This window comes from Coregonus lavaretus (genome assembly GCF_964263955.1).
Source record: "Coregonus lavaretus genome assembly, chromosome: 8".
Lineage (NCBI taxonomy): Eukaryota > Metazoa > Chordata > Actinopteri > Salmoniformes > Salmonidae > Coregonus > Coregonus lavaretus.
Genome location: NC_139995.1, coordinates 39,586,861 through 39,613,103, shown reverse-complemented (window position 1 = coordinate 39,613,103; position 26,243 = coordinate 39,586,861). Strand labels below are relative to the sequence as shown.

Sequence of the window (26,243 nt, the reverse complement as noted above, 5' to 3'; positions counted from 1 at the left end):
TAAAGTTTGGACACACCTACTCATTCAAGAGTTTTTCTTTATTTTTACTATTTTCTACATTGTAGAATAATTGTGAAGACATCAAAACTATGAAATAACACATATAGAATCATGTAATAATAAAAAAAAGTGTTAAACAAATCAAAATAGATTTTATATTTGAGATTCTTCTTTGAGTAGCCACCCTTTGCCTTGATGAGAGCTTTGCACACTTTTGGCATTCTCTCAACCAGCTTCACCTGGAATGCTTTTCCAACAGTCTTGAAGGAGTTCCCACATATGCTGAGCACTTGTTGGCTGCTTTTCCTTCACTCTGCGGTCCAACTCATCCCAAACCATCTCAATTGGGTTGAGGTCGGGGGATTGTGGAGGCCAGGTCATCTGATGCAGCACTCCATCACAGGACAGATTTCCACCGGTATAAATCAAATCAAATCAAATCATATCAAATTTTATTGGCCACATGCGCCGAATACAACAGGTGCAGACATTACAGTGAAATGCTTACTTACAGCCCTTAACCAACAGTGCATTTATTTTTTATAAAAAAAGTAAAATAAAACAACAACAAAAAAAAATTGAGAAAAAAAGAGCAGAAGTAAAATAAAATAACAGTAGGGAGGCTATATATACAGGGGGGTACCGGTGCAGAGTCAATGTGCGGGGGCACCGGCTAGTTGAGGTAGTTGAAGTAATATGTACATGTGGGTAGAGTTAAAGTGACTATGCATAAATAATTAACAGAGTAGCAGCAGCGTAAAAATATGTTCAGGAGTCTTATGGCTTGGGGGTAGAAGCTGTTGAGAAGTATTTTGGACCTAGACTTGGCACTGGTACCGCTTGCCGTGCGGTAGCAGAGAGAACGGTCTATGACTAGGGTGGCTGGAGTCTTTGACAATTTTGAGGGCCTTCCTCTGACACCGCCTGGTATAGAGGTCGTGGATGGCAGGAAGCTTGGCCCCAGTGATGTACTGGGCCATACGCACTACCCTCTGTAGTGCCTTGCGGTCGGAGGCCAAGCAGTTGCCATACCAGGCGGTGATACAACCAGTCAGGATGATCTCGATGGTGCAGCTGTAGAATATTTTGAGGATCTGAGGACCCATGCCAAATCTTTTCAGTCTCCTGAGGGGGAATAGGCTTTGTCGTGCCCTCTTCACGACTGTCTTGGTGTGTTTGGACCATGATAGTTTGTTGGTGATGTGGACACCAAGGAACTTGAAGCTCTCAACCTGTTCCACTACAGGTATAATGTTCATTGCTCGTGTTTTTTGGCCCAAGCAAGTCTCTTCTTATTGGTGTCCTTTAGTAGTGGTTTCTTTGCAGCAATTTTTAATATTAATTAATTAATAATTAATTAATATATTAATAATAATATTAATAATTAATATGCCATTTAGCAGACGCTTTTATCCAAAGCGACTTACAGTCATGTGTGCATACCATGAAGGCCTGATTCACACAGTCTCCTCTGAATAGTTGATGTTGAGATGTGTCTGTTACTTGAACTGTGAAGCATTTATTTGGGCTGCAATCTGAGGTGCAGTTAACTCTAATGAACTTGTCCTCTGCAGCAGAGGTAACTCTGGGTCTTCCTTTCCTGTGGCGGTCCTCATAAGAGCCAGTTTCATCATAGTGCTTGATGGTTTTTGCGACTGAAATTTTCCGTGTTGACTGACCTTCATGTCTTAAAGTACCGGTAATGATGGACTCTCATTTCTCTTTGCTTATTTGAGCTGTTCTTGCCATAATATGGACTTGGTCTTTTATCAAATAGGGCTATCTTCTGTATACCACCCCAACCTTGTCACAACACAACTGATTGGCTCAAACGCATTAAGAATGAAAGAAATTCCACAAATGAACTTTTAACAAGGCATACCTATTAATTGAAATGCATTCCAGGTGACTACCTCATGAAGCTGGTTGAGAGAATGCCAAGAGTGTGCAAAGCTGTCATCAAGGCAAAGGGTGGCTACTTTGAAGAATCTCAAATATAGAATATATTTTGATTTGTTTAACACTTTTTTGGTTAATACATGATTCCATATGTGTTATTTCATAGTTTTGATATCTTCACTATTATTCTACAATGTAGAAAATAGTAAAAGTAAAGAAAAACCCTTGAATGAGTAGGTGTGTCCAAACTTTTCACTGGTACTGTACTTTACTCGCATGAAAATGTTGGATGGAAATCTGGTAACAGTTATAAATCATTTGTGCACTGCAGAATCCCAAAGAGATATAGTATTTGAAAAAAATAGAATCATTTCCAAAATATATTACATTTGGATACGATCACATATGCTTTCTATTTATGCGTGGAAATACTTGGGGAAAAAAATCCTAAATTAAAATCACTTTGAGCTCATTTCCTGCTGATTTTACAGTCACGTCCAACACATTTTATTTTAATTTTTTCCTGACAACTTGGGGTGGCAAATAAAATCAATTAGACCCACGGGCAACCTATTGGGGAACCCTTGCCAACTCCATGAAGTTTTCACTTGTGTCTATAAAAAACTATTTTGCTCCCCACATTTTATTTACCCATAAGTGTGTGTACATTACTGTATTTATATGTGGGATATTGTTTTTCAACAGGAAAAGTTAAAAAATAGCTGGAATGCGTCTTAAACAAGGTCTAATGGTGCCTACATTCTTTTAGTGGTGCCTTCACAGTGAGTAATCTTATTGTGTAAAAGATGCAAGGAGCATATAATACCTACAAGCCTTTTAATTCCAGCAGGGTTTAGTGATTAACAATCTATCGTCTGTGTCGTGATATAGGAGGGACTTGAAGAACCATGTCTGGCAAGAAGCCAAGAAAAGTGAGAATGGGGTCATCACGACAACGCCGTCGGAATCAAGATGAAGATGAGACTAATAAAGATGATGATGGGTCCGAAATGTCGTCAAAGGAAAGGAAAGTAGTTGAAGTTGGTGTTGATTCAGTTTCAGTGATACTCCAAACGGACCTTGTCTCATCAGATAACTTATCATCAATAACAGAACAATACACGGAAGGAAATAATCCGCCATTAAATGACCTCACAGAGTCACAGCTGGCTCAACCTGGAAACCCATATCTGCTCAAATCACCTGACACTGCAGGGAAGATAAGGAAAATGGGGTCTACTCGTAGGAATAAAGGTAAACAAGAAGAGACAGACTTTGGGGAGAAAGAAGACGCCAAAACTGGAGACACAGAAAAATCCCTAGAACTTCAGGCATCCATTGCAGTTGTGGAATCTGGGTCTCACAGCAACACAGAAGAGCTCCTGGGTCCAAAAGAAAGTGAAATGGACACTGAGTGCAGAAGTCAAAGTGAGATTATTTTGATTGCTTCTAGCACACTCGACCAACCGGATGACCGATGTAAAGAGGAAGTTGGTGAGGATACTGAAACTAGTAGGGAAGCTGTGGTTAGTTACAGCAGTGAATTGCTTCAAGATACTCTTGGAATCGATTCAATCTCGCATTTGCCCCTAGACCTTTCATTGCAAGTTGTTCAAGGATTCGCTGCTGAACCCATAACAGAGGAGTTGAAGAAAGAGGAAGAGAGGAGGCAGGAAAGTGAGCATGCCGAGGCGGAGTCCTCCACATTTCACAGCTCTAGGCATACATTAGCTCAATCCCTTGAGTCAGACACTTTAACCAACACAGAAGATTTTGAGTCATTCAATGACACAATAATCCTCCAAAGTGGAGAAGGTGAAGAGAAACTTGAACCTGCTGTAAATGAGTCAGAATTGCAAGATGATATTAAATCTACTGGTCCAGGCAATCAGGAAACATTGCACCAAAGAGATGAAGTTGAGGACTTTATTGATCTGATAGTTGAGGAAAATATAGTACTGGCATACAGACCTCATTTTAGACAACCAGACCATGTAGAAAGCTATCAACCTGAGCAAAGAGAGGATATTACCTGCTTTTATCAATCAACCCCCTCAGGCAGCTCTTTGGGTCATGACAAAAGTGCTCAATCAGAATCCAGGAGAAGAAAGATGGGTTCAATTCGCAGGAATCCTAGAGGTAGACGTGAGGAGGAAGAACATGGAGAGAGTAAGATGCATAGATATCGTTATCTTTCTGATGAGGAAGAAGAGGTCTCAATGGGAAAAGAGGAAATGTTTGGCATCGAAGAAACTGAGTTGGAAATGTCTATGGAGCCTAAAGGTAGCGCCAGTAGAGATGAGAAAGAAGGAGAGCAGATGGAAAAGGAGAATTTCCAAATGGAGGAAGACATAGAAAACATAGAAGAGACAGGAAAGAGGTTAGATTGGGACATGGGAACAGTGGAAGGATCTGGTGTTGAAACATTGGAAGAGTCACTGATGTTATTGGAACCGGAACATAGAGCCGATGAGGAGAAGAAAGGAATGGATGAAGAAAGTCTGATTGAACCCACCCCTTTTGACCAAGACATCGATTCATTTGGTATTGCAGATCAATTACATAACCAAGAGAAATGCAACAGAGTCACTGCAGAAACTGTCAATACAGAAACTGAGATCAACAATGAAGCAAGCATGGACCACATAGTTGACCCAATAGAGGTCTTCAGTGTTGGACTGGACCAATCAGAAGACACTTTACTCATTGAGGAAGAAGTTAGTGATTTCACACTGCTTGTGAATGATTCTGAAGTGAACGAGAACAGCCAAATAACATGTGATCGTGCTCTTAAAATAGAGTCAGATGACACTTTGAGCACTGATCCCAAAATCTCTCCTAGTCATCTCATCCAAACTCCATGTATGGAAATCACTAACCCCTTTCTCACCCCACTATTACTGCAGAGTATTCAGGGGAATGAGGAGGGTACAAACACTGACTCCAATACCACAGGCGGACTGGACACATCAGAGGTCATTTTACTCAGCGAGGAGGAAGTTAGTGATCGTGTGCTGCTTGTAAATGAAGTGAGTGTCAGTAGCCAAATGACGTATGATGATAGAACTCTCACAACAGAGACCTGCCAAACAGATGAGGCTTTGAGCGCTGATCCCAATATCTCTGGTAGTCAATGCAACCAAACTCCATACTCGGATGAAAGCCATAACTCCTTTCTCAATCCACTCTTACTGCAGAGTGTTCAAGACCAAGGTGTTAATGCAGCAAACACAGACTCCAATCAGAGTCCTTCTCCAAACAGGAGGAGAAAGATGGGGTCGACTCGTAGGCATCCTCGAGGTGCACAAAGAGAAGAGGAGGGCACAGAGGAGAAACAAGAAGGTGAAATAGAAAGCACAGAGGCGATAGAAGACAAGGGAGAAAACATGGAAGTAGTGGAAGGTTCTTGCATAGAGTTTGAAATGTTGATGGAATCTAAGGATGGAGCTGGTAATGAGAAGAATGAAGGAGAAGAGAAAAATGAGGAGAGTGTCCTGACTGACCTCAGCTGTACATTCAGTACTTCAAATCAAGAGGGAAGAAACATAGAGGCTGACAATATAGAAAGTGAGAGCCAATCAATTATAAAGGAATCAATGGCAACAAAACTCATGCTTCTACGTGAAGCAGAGTTGACTGAGATTAGTCAAACTCTTCACAACCCTTACCCTGATGTTCCTACTGTAGAGTCATATGACTCCTACCTGACCGATGACACACTGAACTCAAATCCTGCCATCACTGGTTTGCAACACAAAGAAACAGCATTGGAGGAAACACTCGATGAATCAAGAGAAAACACTGACTCCCCTCCAGATCCACCCTCACTGCAGAGTTCTCTTGGTCCAGAGGAAACAGCAGAGGTAGAATCCTACACCCCAAGGAGGAAAAGGAAGATCGGTTCCACTCGCAGCAAGACTCATCAAGGTAGAAAAGGAGAGGAGAGAAGAGAGGAGGGACAGGAGGAGGAGAAAGGAGAAGACACAGAGGTTATAGGAGAGGTGGGAGATGTCATGATAGCAGTAGAAATGGAGTCCAGCATAGAAAAGACTGAGCTTGTACAGCTTGAGGAACTTCTAGAAAAAGTGACAGAGGAGCAGGTGTTGGGAGACCCAGAGACCGTAGTAGTGGAGGGAGAGGTCAACGTTGTAGTAGAAGGAGAATCTGGCATAGAAAAGTCTGAGCTTGTAGAACATACAGAAAAAATCAGAGAGGCGGAGGAGATAGAAGTAGAAGTGAAAATAGTTGCAGAGAGCGAGAGCAGCCAAACTCCCTCTTACACAGCAGCTCTTACAGTAGAGGCCCAAGAGTCAGGTGAAATGGTTTGTACAGAGCCTCATATAACATCACAATACATGGAAGACAATAATCCCTCATTAAATGACCTCACAAAGTCAAAGCTGTCTCAAACTGGAAACCCATATCTGCTAAGATCACCTGACACTGCAGGGACGAGAAGGAAAATGGGGTCTACTCGTAGAAATAAAGGTAAACGAGAAGAGACAGACTTTGGGGAGAAAGAAGACGCCAAAACTGGAGACACAGAAAAATCCCTAGAACTTCAGGCATCCATTGCAGTTGTGGAATCTGGGTCTCACAGCAACACAGAAGAGCTCCTGGGTCCAAAAGAAAGTGAAATGGACACTGAGTGCAGAAGTCAAAGTGAGATTATTTTGATTGCTTCTAGCACACTCGACCAACCGGATGACCGATGTAAAGAGGAAGTTGGTGAGGATACTGAAACTAGTAGTGAAGCTGTAGTTAGTTACAGCAGTGAATTGCTTCAAGATACTCTTGGAATAGAATCACTCTCACATCTGCCCCTAGACCTTTCATTGCAAGTTGTTCAAGGATTTGCTGATGAACCCATAACAGAGGAGTTGAAGAAAGAGGAAGAGAGGAGGCAGGAAAGTCAGCATGCCGAGGCGGAGTCCTCCACATTTCACAGCTCTAGGCATACATTAGATCAATCCCTTGAGTCAGATGCTTTAAACAACACAGAAGATTTTGAGTCATTCAATAACACAATAATCCTCCAAAGTGGAGAAGGTGAAGAGAAACTTGAACCTGCTGTAAATGAGTCAGAGTTGCAAGATGATATTAACTCTACTGGTCCAGGCAATCAGGAAACATTGCACCAAAGAGATGAAGCTGAGGACTTTATTGATCTGATAGTTGAGGAAAATATAGTACTGGCATATAGACCTCATTTTAGACAACCAGACCATGTAGAAAGCTATCAACCTGAGCAAAGAGAGGATATTACCAGCTTTTTACAATCAAACCCCTCAGACAGCTCTTTGGGTCATGACAAAAGTGCTCAATCAGAATCCAGGAGAAGAAAGATGGGTTCAACTCGCAGGAATCCTAGAGGTAGACATGAGGAGGAAGAACATGGAGAGAGTAAGATGCATAGATATCGTTATCTTTATGATGAGGGAGAAGAGGTCACAGTGGGAAAAGAGGAAATGTTTGGCATCGAAGAAACTGAGTTGGTAATGTCTATGGAGCCTAAAGGTAGCACCAGTGGAGACGAAAAAGAAGGAGAGCAGACGGAAAAGGAGAATTTCCAAACGGAGGAAGACACAGAAAACATAGAAGAGACAGGAAAGAGGTTAGAGTGGGAAATGGGAACAGTGGAAGGATCTGGTGTTGAAACATTGGAAGAGTCACTGAAGTTATTGGAACCGGAACATAGTGCCGATGAGGAGAAGAAAGGAATGGATGAAGAAAGTCTGATTGAACCCACCCCTTTTGACCAAGACATTGATTCATTTGGTATTGCAGATCAATTACATAACCAAGAGAAATGCAACAGAGTCACTGCAGAAACTGTCAATACAGAAACTGAGATCAACAATGAAGCAAGCATGGACCACATAGTTGACCCAATAGAGGTCTTCAGTGTTGGACTGGACCAATCAGAAGACACTTTACTCATTGAGGAAGAAGTTAGTGATTTCACACTGCTTGTGAATGATTCTGAAGTGAACGAGAACAGCCAAATAACATGTGATCGTGCTCTTAAAATAGAGTCAGATGACACTTTGAGCACTGATCCCAAAATCTCTCCTAGTCATCTCATCCAAACTCCATGTATGGAAATCACTAACCCCTTTCTCACCCCACTATTACTGCAGAGTATTCAGGGGAATGAGGAGGGTGCAAACACTGACTCCAATACCACAGGCGGACTGGACACATCAGAGGTCATTTTACTCAGCGAGGAGGAAGTTAGTGATCGTGTGCTGCTTGTAAATGAAGTGAGTGTCAGTAGCCAAATGACGTATGATGATAGAACTCTCACAACAGAGACCTGCCAAACAGATGAGGCTTTGAGCGCTGATCCCAATATCTCTGGTAGTCAATGCAACCAAACTCCATACTCGGATGAAAGCCATAACTCCTTTCTCAATCCACTCTTACTGCAGAGTGTTCAAGACCAAGGTGTTAATGCAGCAAACACAGACTCCAATCAGAGTCCTTATCCAAACAGGAGGAGAAAGATGGGGTCGACTCGTAAGCATCCTCGAGGTGCACAAAGAGAAGAGGAGGGCACAGAGGAGAAACAAGAAGGTGAAATAGAAAGCACAGAGGCGATAGAAGACAAGGGAGAAAACATGGAAGTAGTGGAAGGTTCTTGCATAGAGTTTGAAATGTTGATGGAATCTAAGGATGGAGCTGGTAATGAGAAGAATGAAGGAGAAGAGAAAAATGAGGAGAGTGTCCTGACTGACCTCAGCTGTTCATTCAGTACTTCAAATCAAGAGGGAAGAAACATAGAGGCTGACAATATAGAAAGTGAGAGCCAATCAATTATAAAGGAATCAATGGCAACAAAACTCATGCTTCTACGTGAAGCAGAGTTGACTGAGATTAGTCAAACTCTTCACAACCCTTACCCTGATGTTCCTACTGTAGAGTCATATGACTCCTACCTGACCGATGACACACTGAACTCAAATCCTGCCATCACTGTTTTGCAACACAAAGAAACAGCATTGGAGGAAACACTTGATGAATCAAGAGAAAACACTGACTCCCCTCCAGATCCACCTTCACTGCAGAGTTCTCTTGGTCCAGAGGAAACAGCAGAGGTAGAATCCTACACCCCAAGGAGGAAAAGGAAGATCGGTTCCACTCGCAGCAAGACTCATCAAGGTAAAAAAGGAGAGGAGAGAAGAGAGGAGGGACAGGAGGAGGAGAAAGGAGAAGACACAGAGGTTATAGGAGAGGTTGGAGATGTCATGATAGCAGTAGAAATGGAGTCCAGCATAGAAAAGACTGAGCTTGTACAGCTTGAGGAACTTCTAGAAAAAGTGACAGAGGAGCAGGTGTTGGGAGACCCAGAGACCGTAGTAGTGGAGGGAGAGGTCAACATTGTAGTAGAAGGAGAATCTGGCATAGAAAAGTCTGAGCTTGTAGAACATACAGAAAAAATCAGAGAGGCGGAGGAGATAGAAGTAGAAGTGAAAATAGTTGCAGAGAGCGAGAGCAGCCAAACTCCCTCTTACACAGCAGCTCTTACAGTAGAGGCCCAAGAGTCAGGTGAAATGGTTTGTACAGAGCCTCATATAACATCACAATACATGGAAGACAATAATCCCTCATTAAATGACCTCACAAAGTCAAAGCTGTCTCAAACTGGAAACCCATATCTGCTAAGATCACCTGACACTGCAGGGACGAGAAGGAAAATGGGGTCTACTCGTAGGAATAAAGGTAAACGAGAAGAGACAGACTTTGGGGAGAAAGAAGATGCCAAAACTGGAGACACAGAAAAATCCCTAGAACTTCAGGCATCCATTGCAGTTGTGGAATCTGGGTCTCACAGCAACACAGAAGAGCTCCTGGGTCCAAAAGAAAGTGAAATGGACACTGAGTGCAGAAGTCAAAGTGAGATTATTTTGATTGCTTCTAGCACACTCGACCAACCGGATGACCGATGTAAAGAGGAAGTTGGTGAGGATACTGAAACTAGTAGTGAAGCTGTAGTTAGTTACAGCAGTGAATTGCTTCAAGATACTCTTGGAATAGAATCACTCTCGCATCTGCCCCTAGACCTTTCATTGCAAGTTGTTCAAGGATTTGCTGATGAACCCATAACAGAGGAGTTGGAGAAAGAGGAAGAGAGGAGGCAGGAAAGTGAGCATGCCGAGGCGGAGTCCTCCACATTTCACAGCTCTAGGCATACATTAGATCAATCCCTTGAGTCAGATGCTTTAAACAACACAGAAGATTTTGAGTCATTCAATAACACAATAATCCTCCAAAGTGGAGAAGGTGAAGAGAAACTTGAACCTGCTGTAAATGAGTCAGAGTTGCAAGATGATATTAACTCTACTGGTCCAGGCAATCAGGAAACATGGCACCAAAGAGATGAAGCTGAGGACTTTATTGATCTGATAGTTGAGGAAAATGTAGTACTGGCATATAGACCTCATTTTAGACAACCAGACCATGTAGAAAGCTATCAACCTGAGCAAAGAGAGGATATTACCAGCTTTTTACAATCAAACCCCTCAGACAGCTCTTTGGGTCATGACAAAAGTGCTCAATCAGAATCCAGGAGAAGAAAGATGGGTTCAACTCGCAGGAATCCTAGAGGTAGACATGAGGAGGAAGAACATGGAGAGAGTAAGATGCATAGATATCGTTATCTTTATGATGAGGGAGAAGAGGTCACAGTGGGAAAAGAGGAAATGTTTGGCATCGAAGAAACTGAGTTGGTAATGTCTATGGAGCCTAAAGGTAGCACCAGTGGAGACGAAAAAGAAGGAAAGCAGACGGAAAAGGAGAATTTCCAAACGGAGGAAGACACAGAAAACATAGAAGAGACAGGAGAGAGGTTAGAGTGGGAAATGGGAACAGTGGAAGGATCTGGTGTTGAAACATTGGAAGAGTCACTGAAGTTATTGGAACCGGAACATAGTGCCGATGAGGAGAAGAAAGGAATGGATGAAGAAAGTCTGATTGAACCCACCCCTTTTCACCAAGACATTGATTCATTTGGTATTGCAGATCAATTACATAACCAAGAGAAATGCAACAGAGTCACTGCAGAAACTGTCAATACAGAAACTGAGATCAACAATGAAGCAAGCATGGACCACATAGTTGACCCAATAGAGGTCTTCAGTGTTGGACTGGACCAATCAGAAGACACTTTACTCATTGAGGAAGAAGTTAGTGATTTCACACTGCTTGTGAATGATTCTGAAGTGAACGAGAACAGCCAAATAACATGTGATCGTGCTCTTAAAATAGAGTCAGATGACACTTTGAGCACTGATCCCAAAATCTCTCCTAGTCATCTCATCCAAACTCCATGTATGGAAATCACTAACCCCTTTCTCACCCCACTATTACTGCAGAGTATTCAGGGGAATGAGGAGGGTGCAAACACTGACTCCAATACCACAGGCGGACTGGACACATCAGAGGTCATTTTACTCAGCGAGGAGGAAGTTAGTGATCGTGTGCTGCTTGTAAATGAAGTGAGTGTCAGTAGCCAAATGACGTATGATGATAGAACTCTCACAACAGAGACCTGCCAAACAGATGAGGCTTTGAGCGCTGATCCCAATATCTCTGGTAGTCAATGCAACCAAACTCCATACTCGGATGAAAGCCATAACTCCTTTCTCAATCCACTCTTACTGCAGAGTGTTCAAGACCAAGGTGTTAATGCAGCAAACACAGACTCCAATCAGAGTCCTTCTCCAAACAGGAGGAGAAAGATGGGGTCGACTCGTAAGCATCCTCGAGGTGCACAAAGAGAAGAGGAGGGCACAGAGGAGAAACAAGAAGGTGAAATAGAAAGCACAGAGGCGATAGAAGACAAGGGAGAAAACATGGAAGTAGTGGAAGGTTCTTGCATAGAGTTTGAAATGTTGATGGAATCTAAGGATGGAGCTGGTAATGAGAAGAATGAAGGAGAAGAGAAAAATGAGGAGAGTGTCCTGACTGACCTCAGCTGTTCATTCAGTACTTCAAATCAAGAGGGAAGAAACATAGAGGCTGACAATATAGAAAGTGAGAGCCAATCAATTATAAAGGAATCAATGGCAACAAAACTCATGCTTCTACGTGAAGCAGAGTTGACTGAGATTAGTCAAACTCTTCACAACCCTTACCCTGATGTTCCTACTGTAGAGTCATATGACTCCTACCTGACCGATGACACACTGAGCTCAAATCCTGCCATCACTGTTTTGCAACACAAAGAAACAGCATTGGAGGAAACACTTGATGAATCAAGAGACAACACTGACTCCCCTCCAGATCCACCCTCACTGCAGAGTTCTCTTGGTCCAGAGGAAACAGCAGAGGTAGAATCCTACACCCCAAGGAGGAAAAGGAAGATCGGTTCCACTCGCAGCAAGACTCATCAAGGTAAAAAAGGAGAGGAGAGAAGAGAGGAGGGACAGGAGGAGGAGAAAGGAGAAGACACAGAGGTTATAGGAGAGGTTGGAGATGTCATGATAGCAGTAGAAATGGAGTCCAGCATAGAAAAGACTGAGCTTGTACAGCTTGAGGAACTTCTAGAAAAAGTGACAGAGGAGCAGGTGTTGGGAGACCCAGAGACCGTAGTAGTGGAGGGAGAGGTCAACATTGTAGTAGAAGGAGAATCTGGCATAGAAAAGTCTGAGCTTGTAGAACATACAGAAAAAATCAGAGAGGCGGAGGAGATAGAAGTAGAAGTGAAAATAGTTGCAGAGAGCGAGAGCAGCCAAACTCCCTCTTACACAGCAGCTCTTACAGTAGAGGCCCAAGAGTCAGGGGAAATGGTTTGTACAGAGCCTCATATAACATCACAATACATGGAAGACAATAATCCCTCATTAAATGACCTCACAAAGTCAAAGCTGTCTCAAACTGGAAACCCATATCTGCTAAGATCACCTGACACTGCAGGGACGAGAAGGAAAATGGGGTCTACTCGTAGGAATAAAGGTAAACGAGAAGAGACAGACTTTGGGGAGAAAGAAGACGCCAAAACTGGAGACACAGAAAAATCCCTAGAACTTCAGGCATCCATTGCAGTTGTGGAATCTGGGTCTCACAGCAACACAGAAGAGCTCCTGGGTCCAAAAGAAAGTGAAATGGACACTGAGTGCAGAAGTCAAAGTGAGATTATTTTGATTGCTTCTAGCACACTCGACCAACCGGATGACCGATGTAAAGAGGAAGTTGGTGAGGATACTGAAACTAGTAGTGAAGCTGTAGTTAGTTACAGCAGTGAATTGCTTCAAGATACTCTTGGAATAGAATCACTCTCGCATCTGCCCCTAGACCTTTCATTGCAAGTTGTTCAAGGATTTGCTGATGAACCCATAACAGAGGAGTTGAAGAAAGAGGAAGAGAGGAGGCAGGAAAGTGAGCATGCCGAGGCGGAGTCCTCCACATTTCACAGCTCTAGGCATACATTAGATCAATCCCTTGAGTCAGATGCTTTAAACAACACAGAAGATTTTGAGTCATTCAATAACACAATAATCCTCCAAAGTGGAGAAGGTGAAGAGAAACTTGAACCTGCTGTAAATGAGTCAGAGTTGCAAGATGATATTAACTCTACTGGTCCAGGCAATCAGGAAACATTGCACCAAAGAGATGAAGCTGAGGACTTTATTGATCTGATAGTTGAGGAAAATATAGTACTGGCATATAGACCTCATTTTAGACAACCAGACCATGTAGAAAGCTATCAACCTGAGCAAAGAGAGGATATTACCAGCTTTTTACAATCAAACCCCTCAGACAGCTCTTTGGGTCATGACAAAAGTGCTCAATCAGAATCCAGGAGAAGAAAGATGGGTTCAACTCGCAGGAATCCTAGAGGTAGACATGAGGAGGAAGAACATGGAGAGAGTAAGATGCATAGATATCGTTATCTTTATGATGAGGGAGAAGAGGTCACAGTGGGAAAAGAGGAAATGTTTGGCATCGAAGAAACTGAGTTGGTAATGTCTATGGAGCCTAAAAGTAGCACCAGTGGAGACGAAAAAGAAGGAGAGCAGACGGAAAAGGAGAATTTCCAAACGGAGGAAGACACAGAAAACATAGAAGAGACAGGAGAGAGGTTAGAGTGGGAAATGGGAACAGTGGAAGGATCTGGTGTTGAAACATTGGAAGAGTCACTGAAATTATTGGAACCGGAACATAGTGCCGATGAGGAGAAGAAAGGAATGGATGAAGAAAGTCTGATTGAACCCACCCCTTTTGACCAAGACATCGATTCATTTGGTATTGCAGATCAATTACATAACCAAGAGAAATGCAACAGAGTCACTGCAGAAACTGTCAATACAGAAACTGAGATCAACAATGAAGCAAGCATGGACCACATAGTTGACCCAATAGAGGTCTTCAGTGTTGGACTGGACCAATCAGAAGACACTTTACTCATTGAGGAAGAAGTTAGTGATTTCACACTGCTTGTGAATGATTCTGAAGTGAACGAGAACAGCCAAATAACATGTGATCGTGCTCTTAAAATAGAGTCAGATGACACTTTGAGCACTGATCCCAAAATCTCTCCTAGTCATCTCATCCAAACTCCATGTATGGAAATCACTAACCCCTTTCTCACCCCACTATTACTGCAGAGTATTCAGGGGAATGAGGAGGGTACAAACACTGACTCCAATACCACAGGCGGACTGGACACATCAGAGGTCATTTTACTCAGCGAGGAGGAAGTTAGTGATCGTGTGCTGCTTGTAAATGAAGTGAGTGTCAGTAGCCAAATGACGTATGATGATAGAACTCTCACAACAGAGACCTGCCAAACAGATGAGGCTTTGAGCGCTGATCCCAATATCTCTGGTAGTCAATGCAACCAAACTCCATACTCGGATGAAAGCCATAACTCCTTTCTCAATCCACTCTTACTGCAGAGTGTTCAAGACCAAGGTGTTAATGCAGCAAACACAGACTCCAATCAGAGTCCTTCTCCAAACAGGAGGAGAAAGATGGGGTCGACTCGTAGGCATCCTCGAGGTGCACAAAGAGAAGAGGATGGCACAGAGGAGAAACAAGAAGGTGAAATAGAAAGCACAGAGGCGATAGAAGACAAGGGAGAAAACATGGAAGTAGTGGAAGGTTCTTGCATAGAGTTTGAAATGTTGATGGAATCTAAGGATGGAGCTGGTAATGAGAAGAATGAAGGAGAAGAGAAAAATGAGGAGAGTGTCCTGACTGACCTCAGCTGTTCATTCAGTACTTCAAATCAAGAGGGAAGAAACATAGAGGCTGACAATATAGAAAGTGAGAGCCAATCAATTATAAAGGAATCAATGGCAACAAAACTCATGCTTCTAAGTGAAGCAGAGTTGACTGAGAATAGGCAAACTCTTCACAACCCTGATTTTTCTACTCTTGACTCCTACCTGACCGATGACGCACTGATCTCAACAGAAAAAGTTAGAGAGGCGGAGGAGATTGAGGTAGAAGTGAAAATAGTCGCAGCGAGCAAGAGCAGCCAAACTCCCTTTGACACATCAGCTCTTACAATAGAGGCCCAAGGGTCAGGCGATATGGTTTGTATAGACCCTCATATCTCTGCTATTCAACTTACCCAAACAGCTGACATGGAACAACGTCTGTTTACACCAAGTAATAGCCCCAATCTTCCTTCGAAATCATCTCTGTCTCTGAGTTCCCAATCTCACGAGGATGTTGGTGAATCCAAAGCTACAGGGAAGAGAATAAATATGGTCTCTACTCATCGGACACGAGAAGCAGAGACGCAGGAGACAGGAGAAAATGTAACAGAGGCAGAGGTCAGAGCTGAAGCCATTGGAAATCCAGAAGTTAATGCTGTTTTGGAAAGATTTCAAGAGGAGCACAGGGCTGAAGCTGTCAGTCTGGAGGACCAACAGGAGAGACAGAGCACAGAGAAGGAGGCAATACTCATAGAGGTACTGTGGCTTTCCTTACAAATTGCTTCACTTATTCTATTAAACTCATAGCGTTCTTGATGTATATAAACATCCCGCGGCTCAGTACTTGAGGATATTTTATTATTCAACATTTTATGATAAAGAGCTGCAGTGTGCAAAGTTGTCATTAAGGTAAAGGGTGGCTATTTGAAGAATCTCAAATATATAATATATTTTGATTTGTTTAACACTTTTTTGGTTACTACATGATTCCATATGTGTTATTTCATAGTTTTGATGTCTTCACTATTATTCTACAATGTAGAAAATATTAAAAATAAAGAAAAACCCTTGAATGAGTAGGTGTGTCCAAACTTTTGACTGGTACTATATGTTAAACATCTGATTTGTTACTTTTAAATGTTTTACATAGTGTGTATACCAGACAGTATATAGAATATTGAACACACAATGGTATTACACATTTAATTTTGAAGAGATGATCATAACCTGTTCGTTGTGGGAGATAATGTTTTCTATTTGTCTAAGGTGGTTGCCTCAAGCACTGCTTTGAGTGGAATAGGGTCTGAACAAGTGGCTCCAGCTCCACAACCAGGCCCTGGGAATAAAAGAGGTCAAGAAAAGGCAGAGCGTGTGGAGAAGGTCCCGGTCACCAGAGAGAAGAAGATACAGCCACCGGGTAAGTATGGAATGGCAGCAGTAAGGGGGTACAAGTGGTATGGAAAGGTTAGTCTTGAGTAAGTAAGCCCACCTGGCAGGAATCACCTGACATTAATTGCTGGATATGCACTGTTGAGGACCTTTGTTCTCCACTTGGAGCGAAAAGGAATAAGTCAAGTTAGGTTTGAGTGAGATCAGGGAAGTGATATCGACTGTAATAGACCTGTCTCTCTGATCCCCCTCCAGGTACCTTTGGAAGCTCTGGCTCTAGATCAAACCCCTACAACGTGGTGATGGTTGGAAACAGCAGTGTGGGCAAAACCTCCTTCATGAGGCGCTTCCAAAGTGGAGAGTTCTGTCTGCACCACGATGCTACCATTGGTGAGTATCATCATCCTTGTAGTATGTTTGGCATCATGCCCTTTCGTGTCATGTGAAGAAACGAACACCCTGTGGTATTACTGTACATTACTGTGCTGCTCATTCATGTCTGGTTTCAGTTTTTTTTTTTTGTGTGCTTATGATCTGAGCAGGTATTGATACCTGTATACAGTCTGTGACAGTGGATGCAAGCCCAGTGACTCTACAGTTATGGGATACTGCAGGTCAGGAAAGGTGGGTCTCTAACTTAAGTTCATCACAGTTGTTCATCATATGTAATGCATCGATACAGAATCTGTTCCTCTGTGTGTGTTTTATTTGTTAGTATATAATTAAATACATGTTATACTATTGTTACATTACTCTTCACTCTCCTCCCCAGGTTCCACAGCATCACCAGACAAGTGTTCCACAAAGCCCAGGGTCTACTGCTGATATATGACATCACTTCCTCTCAGAGCTTCTGTGACGTCCGCTACTGGGTCAACTGCATTCAGGTAGGGGGGCATTTAAATAATGCCTTTAATAGTATAATCAAATAACAACTATGTAACTACACAAACAATTGTTTGCAGGATTCATAGTTGTTCCACTGGTATCTATTGTACTGTCATAAACTTTTGGATTTTGTAGGAGGGGGCCCCAGATGATGTCATCGTTATACTCCTTGGGAACAAGACTGATTGTGCTGAACTACAACGAGAGGTTCAGACTCATGAAGGGGAGAACCTTGCAAAGGTATGTTGACGTTACTGTAACTTTAACAGCCTGAATGTGGGCGACTGGACTGCAGGATCTACAGGTGATGTGGTATACATGGTTATTTTACAGTTATATAGCTGGTGCTGAAATTGACAGTGGTACCAAAGCATGATTGAGATCATTCATAATAAATACAAATAATACTTTTATTGACGACACTTGCCCTCACTCTTACAGAGGTACGACATGCTCTTTATGGAGTGTAGTGCTGCTACAGGTGACAATGTGACTCTGTCTATGGAAACTCTGGCAAGGTAAGACATGCCGACAGGTCTTTCATGTACAGTACAAGCTATTGTTTGTTGGTGTTGTTGTGTGTAGTCTGGATTTGGCTGCATATTGTCATCATCTGCATGTGGAAGATGACTCTGTTCTGTGAATATTCAAACATTGATTTGGTGTGTTGTTGCTTCAAGGATGCTAAAGAAGGTGGGTGAGGAGACAAGACAAGAAGAGGGAAGCTTGGTATTGCAGAAAGAACCCCCAAAGAAGAAATCAGGCTGCTGCTGATCAAGGTGGAGAAGATTGGTCCATCTCATAATGTGCAGCACATACACGCACGTACGCACACACATACGAACGCATGCACGTACGCACACACACAAAATGTATTTGTGCCTTATAAGCCCTTATGATTGTATTTTTACTTCTAAATGTTCTATATGTAATATATCAGATTTGAATGAAAACAATATTTTGTCAATGCATGCCAAAGCATATACTGTAGTGGTATTAATGTGACGCTTGAGATGATTCTCCCTTTGGTACTTCTTTCAAACACTGTTTGTGGAGGAACATTTTTATTAAATTATTAAGAGATATATATTCATACCAACAATATTTATTTACAGTAGATAGTGTCATATTACAATTAATTGTAGGGTTTCTTTTTTCTTGTAAAACATCCAGCTATGCAGTTTATACAAGCCTAATAAATGCATAATACATTCAATTGCCTCCATAATTCCAGTCATATTGACAGAAAATATTACAAATTATTGTTGTAACTATTACTGTGAGTTCCAGGAGCTGCCACGCTCTTCCGATCCATCGATCTGATTGACTCAGTGCTATTATCACATTGTACCTAATCTATATAGACTAGAAGGGACTAGAAGTCAGAGATGTTCAGAGTGTGATTGCATCGATTGTTGTGTTGCCTCGTGGGTTCCAGAGCCACAGTATGGCTAGCACCATCAGGCTGAGGAACACAGCAAACGCTATGAAGAAGACCTCTGCTGCCCACTGGCCATTCTGCACACCTGTCACCACCAGGGGGCGCTCTGAAGGGATCAGGTTGGTCAGGTTCAACATGTAGCCAAGCGTCCAGCTGATGTCTGTGTCTGCCACCTGATAGACAATGATGTCTATAAACATATATGTATGCATATGATAGACACACAGCTTCATTGAGGTAGCACAGCTATTCACATTCAATGCCACACAAAAACAGTCATTTTTTCATTAATTCTGTGGTAAAATTTCATTCAGTGTCCTGAAGTTAAATCGAATTGGATGTTGATGTTTTACATATTTCAATACACAAGTGTATAGTTAAACACACACCTGTCTCTGGAAGTATATGTTTCCCCAGGTCTGGTTGAACTTGTAGCCGTCTAGTAGTACTGTCATTATGTAGTTGGCGGAGGCACAGTAATCACGAAGGTACTTGTCTTTTTCACTATACTCTGTCTTGAGCTGCCAAAATAATGGTTATTATCATAAACAAAGTTGTAGTAATATCGGGGCCGATTTTGACCCGAGTTAAGTGGTGTAAGTGCACTTTTCTCTCTATGCGTATTCTGACCTTGAATTTAAGCATGAGAATAGCATGCTATTCACCCACTATTTGTTGGGGGTGATCTAATAAATGAAGGTGTGTCTACAGATATGCTGTATTCTGACCTTGACTTGAAAACCATGAATAAGGTCCAGTGGAAAAAGCATCTACTTATTTTTTTTGATAGAAATAACACCATTCTCCATGCACTGTAATTTATAATAATAATAATAATAATAATAATAATAATAATAATAATAATAATAATAATAATTTACAACTTGATAAGAGCTAGGTAAATAATTAATCAGTTTGGCTACCCTGACTTTCTCCGTCTCCTATTTCTATCATGTTAAATATTAGTATCGACCATCAGTAGCCCTAATAACCACACATATTCAACTGCCAATTTACTTTTAGTTCACTTCAGTTGGTATAGCCTACATTACCATTACATTTAATTACATTGTCTCATTTACTTTCATTTGCTTCCTTTGTAAACACCATCACTGCCATGTGGTTGTTGCTGAGAATCATTAGTAACAGTTGATAATATAAAAAAAATACATGTCGGCTAATTAAATCGTTATGGAGCGGAGCACAGGCCAAGCCGTAACAGATTGAACCCGATACTTGGCGCAATACTTGGCAATGTCATCACACAGTTCCATGGTTAGTGCAGGCAATAGACGAAGGTATAGCCTACTATTGTACACTATTCTCCCTATTATAATTCTATGTATACTAATCTTCCAACATTGCCATGGTTTGAAGAACTGAATGTGGCAATTTTCTGAATTAATAAAACCACCGTTATCTTTCTTTCATGCGTAAAGGCTCTCCCAACCTGTTTTTATGATTCAAAAACACTTTCCTAAAGCTAAATAATCTACAAGATCAGAGTATTTTTAAATCTATAAATTGGGGCTGAAAAGGAAACGAATATCATTTACATTTACATTTTAGCAGACGCTCTTATCCAGAGCGACTTACAGTTAGTGAGTGCATACATTTTTATTTTTTATTTTTTTCATACTGGCCCCCCGTGGGAATCGAACCCACAACCCTGGCGTTGCAAACGCCATGCTCTACCAACTGAGCTACATCCCTATATTTAGATGGATTTCTTTCGATGATCCCTAATATTCTGAACACGTTCTCTCGATATATCCTGTATGTTTTCTGTTGACAAAATTCTACCTAAAAGGTACACTGTATTTAAAGGGATGGCTTAAGAAAATCTGTTGACCAGCAAGTGGGAGTGTTTTCAGCGGTTGAATTATATTTATTCAGCAAGGTAGGCATACCTGCAGAGTGTGTTATCCGACTGAATAAGGTAAGTCTGAATACCAAATACTGAGAAGTGCGTAGGAAAGTTAGCTGACGACACGACAGCAGTAGGCCTGATTGCCAACCACGACGAGACGGTCTACAGAGAGGAGGTAGGCACTCTGACGGCGTGGTGCCAGGTAAGCAACCTCTCCCTCAACATCAGCAAAACAAAGGAGCTGATTGTGGACTTCAGGAGGAACCAGGCTAGGCACGTCCCCATCCTCATCAACGGGGCCACCATGGAGACGGTCAAAAACACATCTCTGAGGAGCTGAAATGGTCAACCACGCGGGCACCGTGGTGAATAGCCACCACTAGTCAGCTACCTGCTGCCCTGTAATTACATCTGCAACCTTGTACATGTGACTATTAAACTCTCTAATCTAAAAAGAAAGGCGTGTGTAGGAAAGGTAGAAATTCCTAAATCTGAATCTGCCCCATTGTGAATGGGGTTATTATGAGAAATACTATAGTTTGTGTTTAGCTGTTTAGCTGTGATTGAGTATGAATTTATGAATCTGTATACCGGTATACAGTTTTAGGAAGTGTACTGACAATGTGAAAGGTCAGCAGAGATCTCTATATCTCACCGAGTCCCAGGTCCTTTTACAGAAAGTGTCTATAGTGGTGGTAGCCTGAGACAGAGAGGACTGAGGAGCCAGACCAAGGAAGTCAAAGGTGTAATAGTACGTTGAGAAAGCCTAGAGAGAAGAAACAGTATGATGGTGACAATATATACTGTACATAGGGTTCAGACATCTTTCAAATTGGATTGTTTGATTGAGCCTGCCTGGAGTGCCAGTTGAGTAGGGTTTGCGTAGGTATGGGATGGATACTCACAAAGAAGTAGCCACTGACTGGGGGCTGGTAGACCCCGTTGAAGCCACAGGCAGGGGCCAGAGAGCAGGCAGTCAGGTTCATGATGTTCTTCATCTGGTTGAAACACTGCAACGGCTCACTGGTCCCTGTAAAGGTGACCGCTGAGGCCGGGTCAAAGGTCACAGGTCTGGCCACGCAGGGGGAGTCATAGAGGTCACCCAGAGTCCGGGTTAGGTTGTAGCCCAGGTGGTAGCAGGGGTGCTTGACTGGGCGGGTAGACCCACTCATCTGAGAGAGGAAGAAGTTTGCTTGAATCAAAAGAAAAACAGCTCTTTAAACAGCCATAAAATGCTTCTGACTCAACTGAGACGCATTCAGTCAAACAGCTTTAGGGCAATTAGATTGGCCCAAAGATATTTATGATGTGCTTTAAAGCTGGAATCCATAGCGGTTAAACTGCCACGTCTGCTTGCAATATTACAACAACAAAGACGTTACTTTAAACAACGAACACGTTTTTCCCCTTGGACATCATTGCACGTGCGATAAAACAGCAGAGTATGTACTATGATTATTTTTACCATGATGCAGGATGCTCCTCTGACCCGTAATACAATTTAAAAAAGATATATAACAAATGTGTCTGAGGCGTCCAGTGGCTTCCTGAAAACTGGTTTTATATTTACTTGTAGGGGGAGTTTACCTGGCATTTTTACAGTACCCAAAACCATTCTGCAATTTCTTTGAGTCATATCTAACAGGTGACCAGACAGCTACTTACAGTACCTTCAGTAGATGAACCAGTAGCTGCCTCATGGCCTGCTCCTTGCCATAGCACAGGTAGCTGTGTGTATACACCTCATATTGGTAACCATAGAGCTTGGGTCCCAGGGCGGAGGCAGGGTCCTGTACAGGCTGGACGGGGGTAAAGGCTATCTGGGTAGAAGAGCCTCCCATGTCCAGGGCACCCCAGATCTTCCTTCCTTTAGGGCTCACCCATTCTCCCTCAAAGGTGTGCTGCTCAGGAGAAGTACAAATACTGTATGTTAGCTATAATGTTAAACTGCAAAGACCTGCAATTCACCATTATAACAAGTTATTACAGTAGTTATAAATGGTACTCCTACTGTATATCCACAAACCTCTGTTAATTTTGCCTAAACAAGCTTGATACCATTGTCTTGGGAGACCAAGCCTCTGTAGTCGGAGCACTTCAGTCAAGGGTACCACTTTGACTCAACCTCATAGATGGGCCTTTCAGTATTGTGTGTGTGTGTGTGTGTGTGTGTGTGTGTGTGTGTGTGTGTGTGTGTATGTGTGCCCTATACACACCTTGATGAAGCTGTCTTGTAGATAGTTGATGGTGATCCATCCGTATGCCCCTTCCTCCATCCCAGATAGGATCCGTGCCCCCCGGAAGTCAATGGGATACCCCTGGATCACCTTGGTTACATGCTCCAACACCTGATCAGACTGGGTGTGATTCTGTAGCCTGAGGAGAGGAAAATATTCAGCCACTCTTACCGGACAATGGAAGTAGATTTCAGAAATGCTACTTTATTATTAAAACCAAGTTCTGCAGCCTGAAAGAGCATACAGCACCCAGTCAATATGTACAGGAGGTTAAATACACTCTTAGAAAAAAAGGACTTTGGCTGTCCCCATAGGAGAACGCTTTGTGGTTCCAGGTAGAACCCTCTGTGGAAAGGGTTTTACATGGAACCCAAAAGGGTTCTACCTGGAACCAAAAGGGGTTCTTCAAAAAGGGTTCTCCTATGGGGACAGCCGAAGAACTGTTTTAGGTTCTAGATAGCAACTTTTTTTCTAAGAGTGTAGATTAGTGGGACGTTTTCCTAGCACATTCATTCATAAAGTCGTAGTATTGGGATGTGGTAAATGGAAATGATTACACCTATCAAGATAGTGCAGTCTAGACTTACTGCAAGAGTCGCATGCCAGCGGTAGCACCAAGGTACACAGGAGTTTCCCTTCGCTGGTTTGCAGGGACGGCTGCCAGTGCACTGTCCAGGCACTTCCTCAGACTGAGCCCTGCAGCAGCGGGGTCCTGGGCATAGCTAGAGATGCCATCTCCTACGGACAAGCAGGGGACAGGGGTGTGAGTCACTGGTATATTATTTTAAGTGACAACCATCACTGGGTGGTAAATTATGATTTGTCTTGGCCCTTGCGATCAAGCTGCCATGAAAATAAGTGTAAGATGACTGAAGGGCGTATTAGTGGCGAATCCTAACTACTCTCCCATTGACATCAACTTTCCCAAAATGTACTGTTTTAAAAAAAAAACTTCCAGATGAGGAACTCCAGGTTGGAGAATGCCCTTGCAGCTTATTCCCTCCAGATTCCATTCCAACCAACTTCTGGGAATTTTGGGAAAGTTACTGGAATTTTGAAACCTTAACATCAATGCATGACTAAGTGAAGATTTGACTTACGTAGAAGTTAGGATTCACCCCTAAGAGATAAAATAATAGAGTAGTAATAATCGTTCACTGACAACACTCAGCACTGACCGTCAACATCACAGACCAGCATCTGTGACACCACCCCAGTGTTGTTTTCTTTGTTGCCAGGCCAGCGGTACATGTAGAGAGAAGTGTGTGTGGATCCAGCATCAAACACCATCCCATACTGAAGGACACACAGAGACAGAGAAGTCAAATACCAACAGAGAGAGAGAGAGAGAGAGAGCGAGAGAGAGAGAGAGAGAGAGAGAGAGAGAGAGAGAGAGAGAGAGAGAGAGAGAGAGAGAGAGAGAGAGAGAGAGAGAGAGAGAGAGAGAGAGAGAGAGAGAGAGAGAGAGAGAGAGAGAGAGAGAGAGAGAGAGAGAGAGAGAGAGAGAGAGAGAGAGAGACTAAAAGTAACGTTGTCCTTACTGGGAGAATCAATGAAATATACGTTTTTGATAACGTCCCATTTTAATGTTGGGACATTTTTGAGGACCTACTGTCCCATATTATTGTTGAATACTGTCCCATTTTGGGAGTTTGACAGGGGCCCTGTCGCATCCTGTGAGGTATGTGCTTTGTGAAGTAACATTGAAGTCTGGGACATAATGAAGGAAATGTGATATCCAAAAGGGTCAATGGTGGAATTAGGAGGGAACGCGTTGGAACGGAGATCCCAAAGTTAAATGAAAAACTTAGATTTTTAAGATGAATTATAGGATTTTACATGGGTGATTTCCCAGAGTGAATTTTCCCCAATTAATGCGGTCACAACACAGATAACAGTTTTGCTTCATCACCTGCATTCGATGAGGAAGATCCACAGAGTAGTGCTGAACTAATGTGAGGATTAGAGCGATGATGCCCATGCATCCCATCACTACCACCACTGCAGCCAGCGCAACTTGTTTCACCATTGACATCTTAATTCCAAACACACCTGTTAGTCCACTCTCCCTGACACACACACACACACAGGCACACACACACAAAGAGTAAATTACACTTTGGTCTTCTTTTTATGCCACCATCGCGAAAGATAACATCTGATTTACCATTGACATCTTCATTCCAAACACACGTAAGCCCTCTCCCGGACACCCATACACACACAGAGAGCAAATTTGTTGAGAACCAACCGTCTCTCTAAAATCAATCCTTTGATTATAAAAAACAAATTACACAGTTTTTTTTTTTTTATGCCATCAATGTGAAAGATTACATTGTCATCAATCTTCATTCATAAATATAACATTATTTATAACATTATACATTATAACAGTACTTGTGATAGTTCATGTATTTCTATAAATAGACACAATGTACACAGTCTATCCCAAAATAATGTATATCTTATCTGATGTATCTGCTTTATCTTATCAGATTCTTATCAGACTCGTTACAGAGTTGGCAAGGACATCAGTTTATATATATATATATATATATATATATATATATATATATATATATTCAGATTCAGATTCAGATTTTACCACAGCAATTGTGAGTTTAATGTATTTATGCCACTTGTCTCCTATGCCACTGTCTCCTCTTCTCCAAGGGGTAAAGAACTGACAAAGACTATTGTACAATATGTCATCTTAAAATGCTGTCTGTTTGTCCAAAACATACATATCAATTAACAGTAGAGCTTTTGTCTTGGTTTACTGCATAGTGCTATTATAAAGATGTTAACATGAGAGCATTTTGCCTAACGTATTGAACAGATAATGCTGCCTTTGAAATAACCATGAAAGACAAATAGGAGCAGTGACTGACTAGAAGTCAACCATTAACAGAGAAAGCCCCTGAATTCTTCTATTAAAACATGAGATGACGACAGGAGTTTTCCACTTGATCCTCCACGGTCCAACATGGTCAAAACAACTGGACTTACCGTCACAGAAGTTTCTTCTCTGTGATCTCTTCTCCCTGACCCCTAGGTCAAACTAGAAAGATATGCGTTATCTTAGAAATGTTCGTAAGATCTTACACTGACCAGAGTATAAACGTTCTCCGCCTTTCTCTTGTGCTCTCATTGACTCTCACTCACGCACTCTCTCTGTCTCTCTCACTCACCCTCTCTCTTTCGCTCTCTCTCTCTTTCCCTCCCTACCTCACTTTCACGTATCCCTAATAAACTCACACTCTCTCTCCTCCTCCCAAGCTCTGATGCACTGTACAATTTGTCATCTTTCTTCCTCATGTGGTAGGCTGAAATGTAATGTTAGAGCCCTCACA

The 26,243-nt window shown here is 42.2% G+C and overlaps 2 protein-coding genes across 10 annotated transcripts in view; one reads left to right on the top strand and one right to left on the bottom strand.

The window, feature by feature from the left end:
* LOC311133897 (uncharacterized protein) overlaps nucleotides 1-18,558 on the top strand; it is a 20,926-nt gene extending 2,368 nt beyond the window's left edge. The window contains exons 2-9 of the mRNA XM_084167502.1: nucleotides 2,791-15,821; nucleotides 16,332-16,482; nucleotides 16,710-16,844; nucleotides 16,997-17,078; nucleotides 17,227-17,341; nucleotides 17,478-17,582; nucleotides 17,784-17,860; nucleotides 18,023-18,558. Coding sequence (XP_084023628.1) covers nucleotides 2,808-15,821; nucleotides 16,332-16,482; nucleotides 16,710-16,844; nucleotides 16,997-17,078; nucleotides 17,227-17,341; nucleotides 17,478-17,582; nucleotides 17,784-17,860; nucleotides 18,023-18,116 — 13,773 coding nt within the window. The 5' untranslated portion in view covers nucleotides 2,791-2,807 and the 3' untranslated portion in view covers nucleotides 18,117-18,558. The remainder of the gene's footprint in view (nucleotides 1-2,790; nucleotides 15,822-16,331; nucleotides 16,483-16,709; nucleotides 16,845-16,996; nucleotides 17,079-17,226; nucleotides 17,342-17,477; nucleotides 17,583-17,783; nucleotides 17,861-18,022) is intronic.
* On the bottom strand, nucleotides 18,432-26,243 carry entpd8 (ectonucleoside triphosphate diphosphohydrolase 8). Of its 9 annotated transcripts, XM_084167505.1 has the most exons (11): nucleotides 26,149-26,225; nucleotides 25,900-25,951; nucleotides 24,803-24,959; nucleotides 24,069-24,186; nucleotides 23,478-23,628; nucleotides 22,870-23,029; nucleotides 22,324-22,554; nucleotides 21,559-21,825; nucleotides 21,309-21,419; nucleotides 19,173-19,304; nucleotides 18,432-18,956 (listed from the first exon to the last, which is right to left on the bottom strand). In XM_084167505.1, the coding sequence occupies exons 3-11, from the start codon at nucleotides 24,923-24,925 to the stop codon at nucleotides 18,735-18,737; spliced, it is 1,515 nt and encodes a 504-aa protein (XP_084023631.1). In that variant the 5' UTR covers nucleotides 24,926-24,959; nucleotides 25,900-25,951; nucleotides 26,149-26,225; the 3' UTR covers nucleotides 18,432-18,734. The 9 variants fall into 9 exon arrangements, with proteins under 9 accessions (XP_084023631.1, XP_084023635.1, XP_084023632.1 ...); XM_084167509.1 differs by lacking the exon at nucleotides 24,803-24,959 and having other exon boundaries at nucleotides 26,149-26,223; XM_084167506.1 differs by lacking the exons at nucleotides 25,900-25,951; nucleotides 26,149-26,225 and adding an exon at nucleotides 26,002-26,075.

Excerpts from the sequence above, each read along its gene's own strand:
- entpd8 (XM_084167505.1), bottom strand. The coding sequence starts at position 24,925 with ATGTCAATGGTGAAACAAGTTGCGCTGGCTGCAGTGGTGGTAGTGATG. Across the intron at positions 23,629-24,068 it reads GCTGGTCTGTGATGTTGACG|GAGATGGCATCTCTAGCTAT; the intron begins GTCAGTGCTGAG and ends GCTTGTCCGTAG. Across the intron at positions 22,555-22,869 it reads TACAAGACAGCTTCATCAAG|CACACCTTTGAGGGAGAATG; the intron begins GTGTGTATAGGG and ends TCTCCTGAGCAG.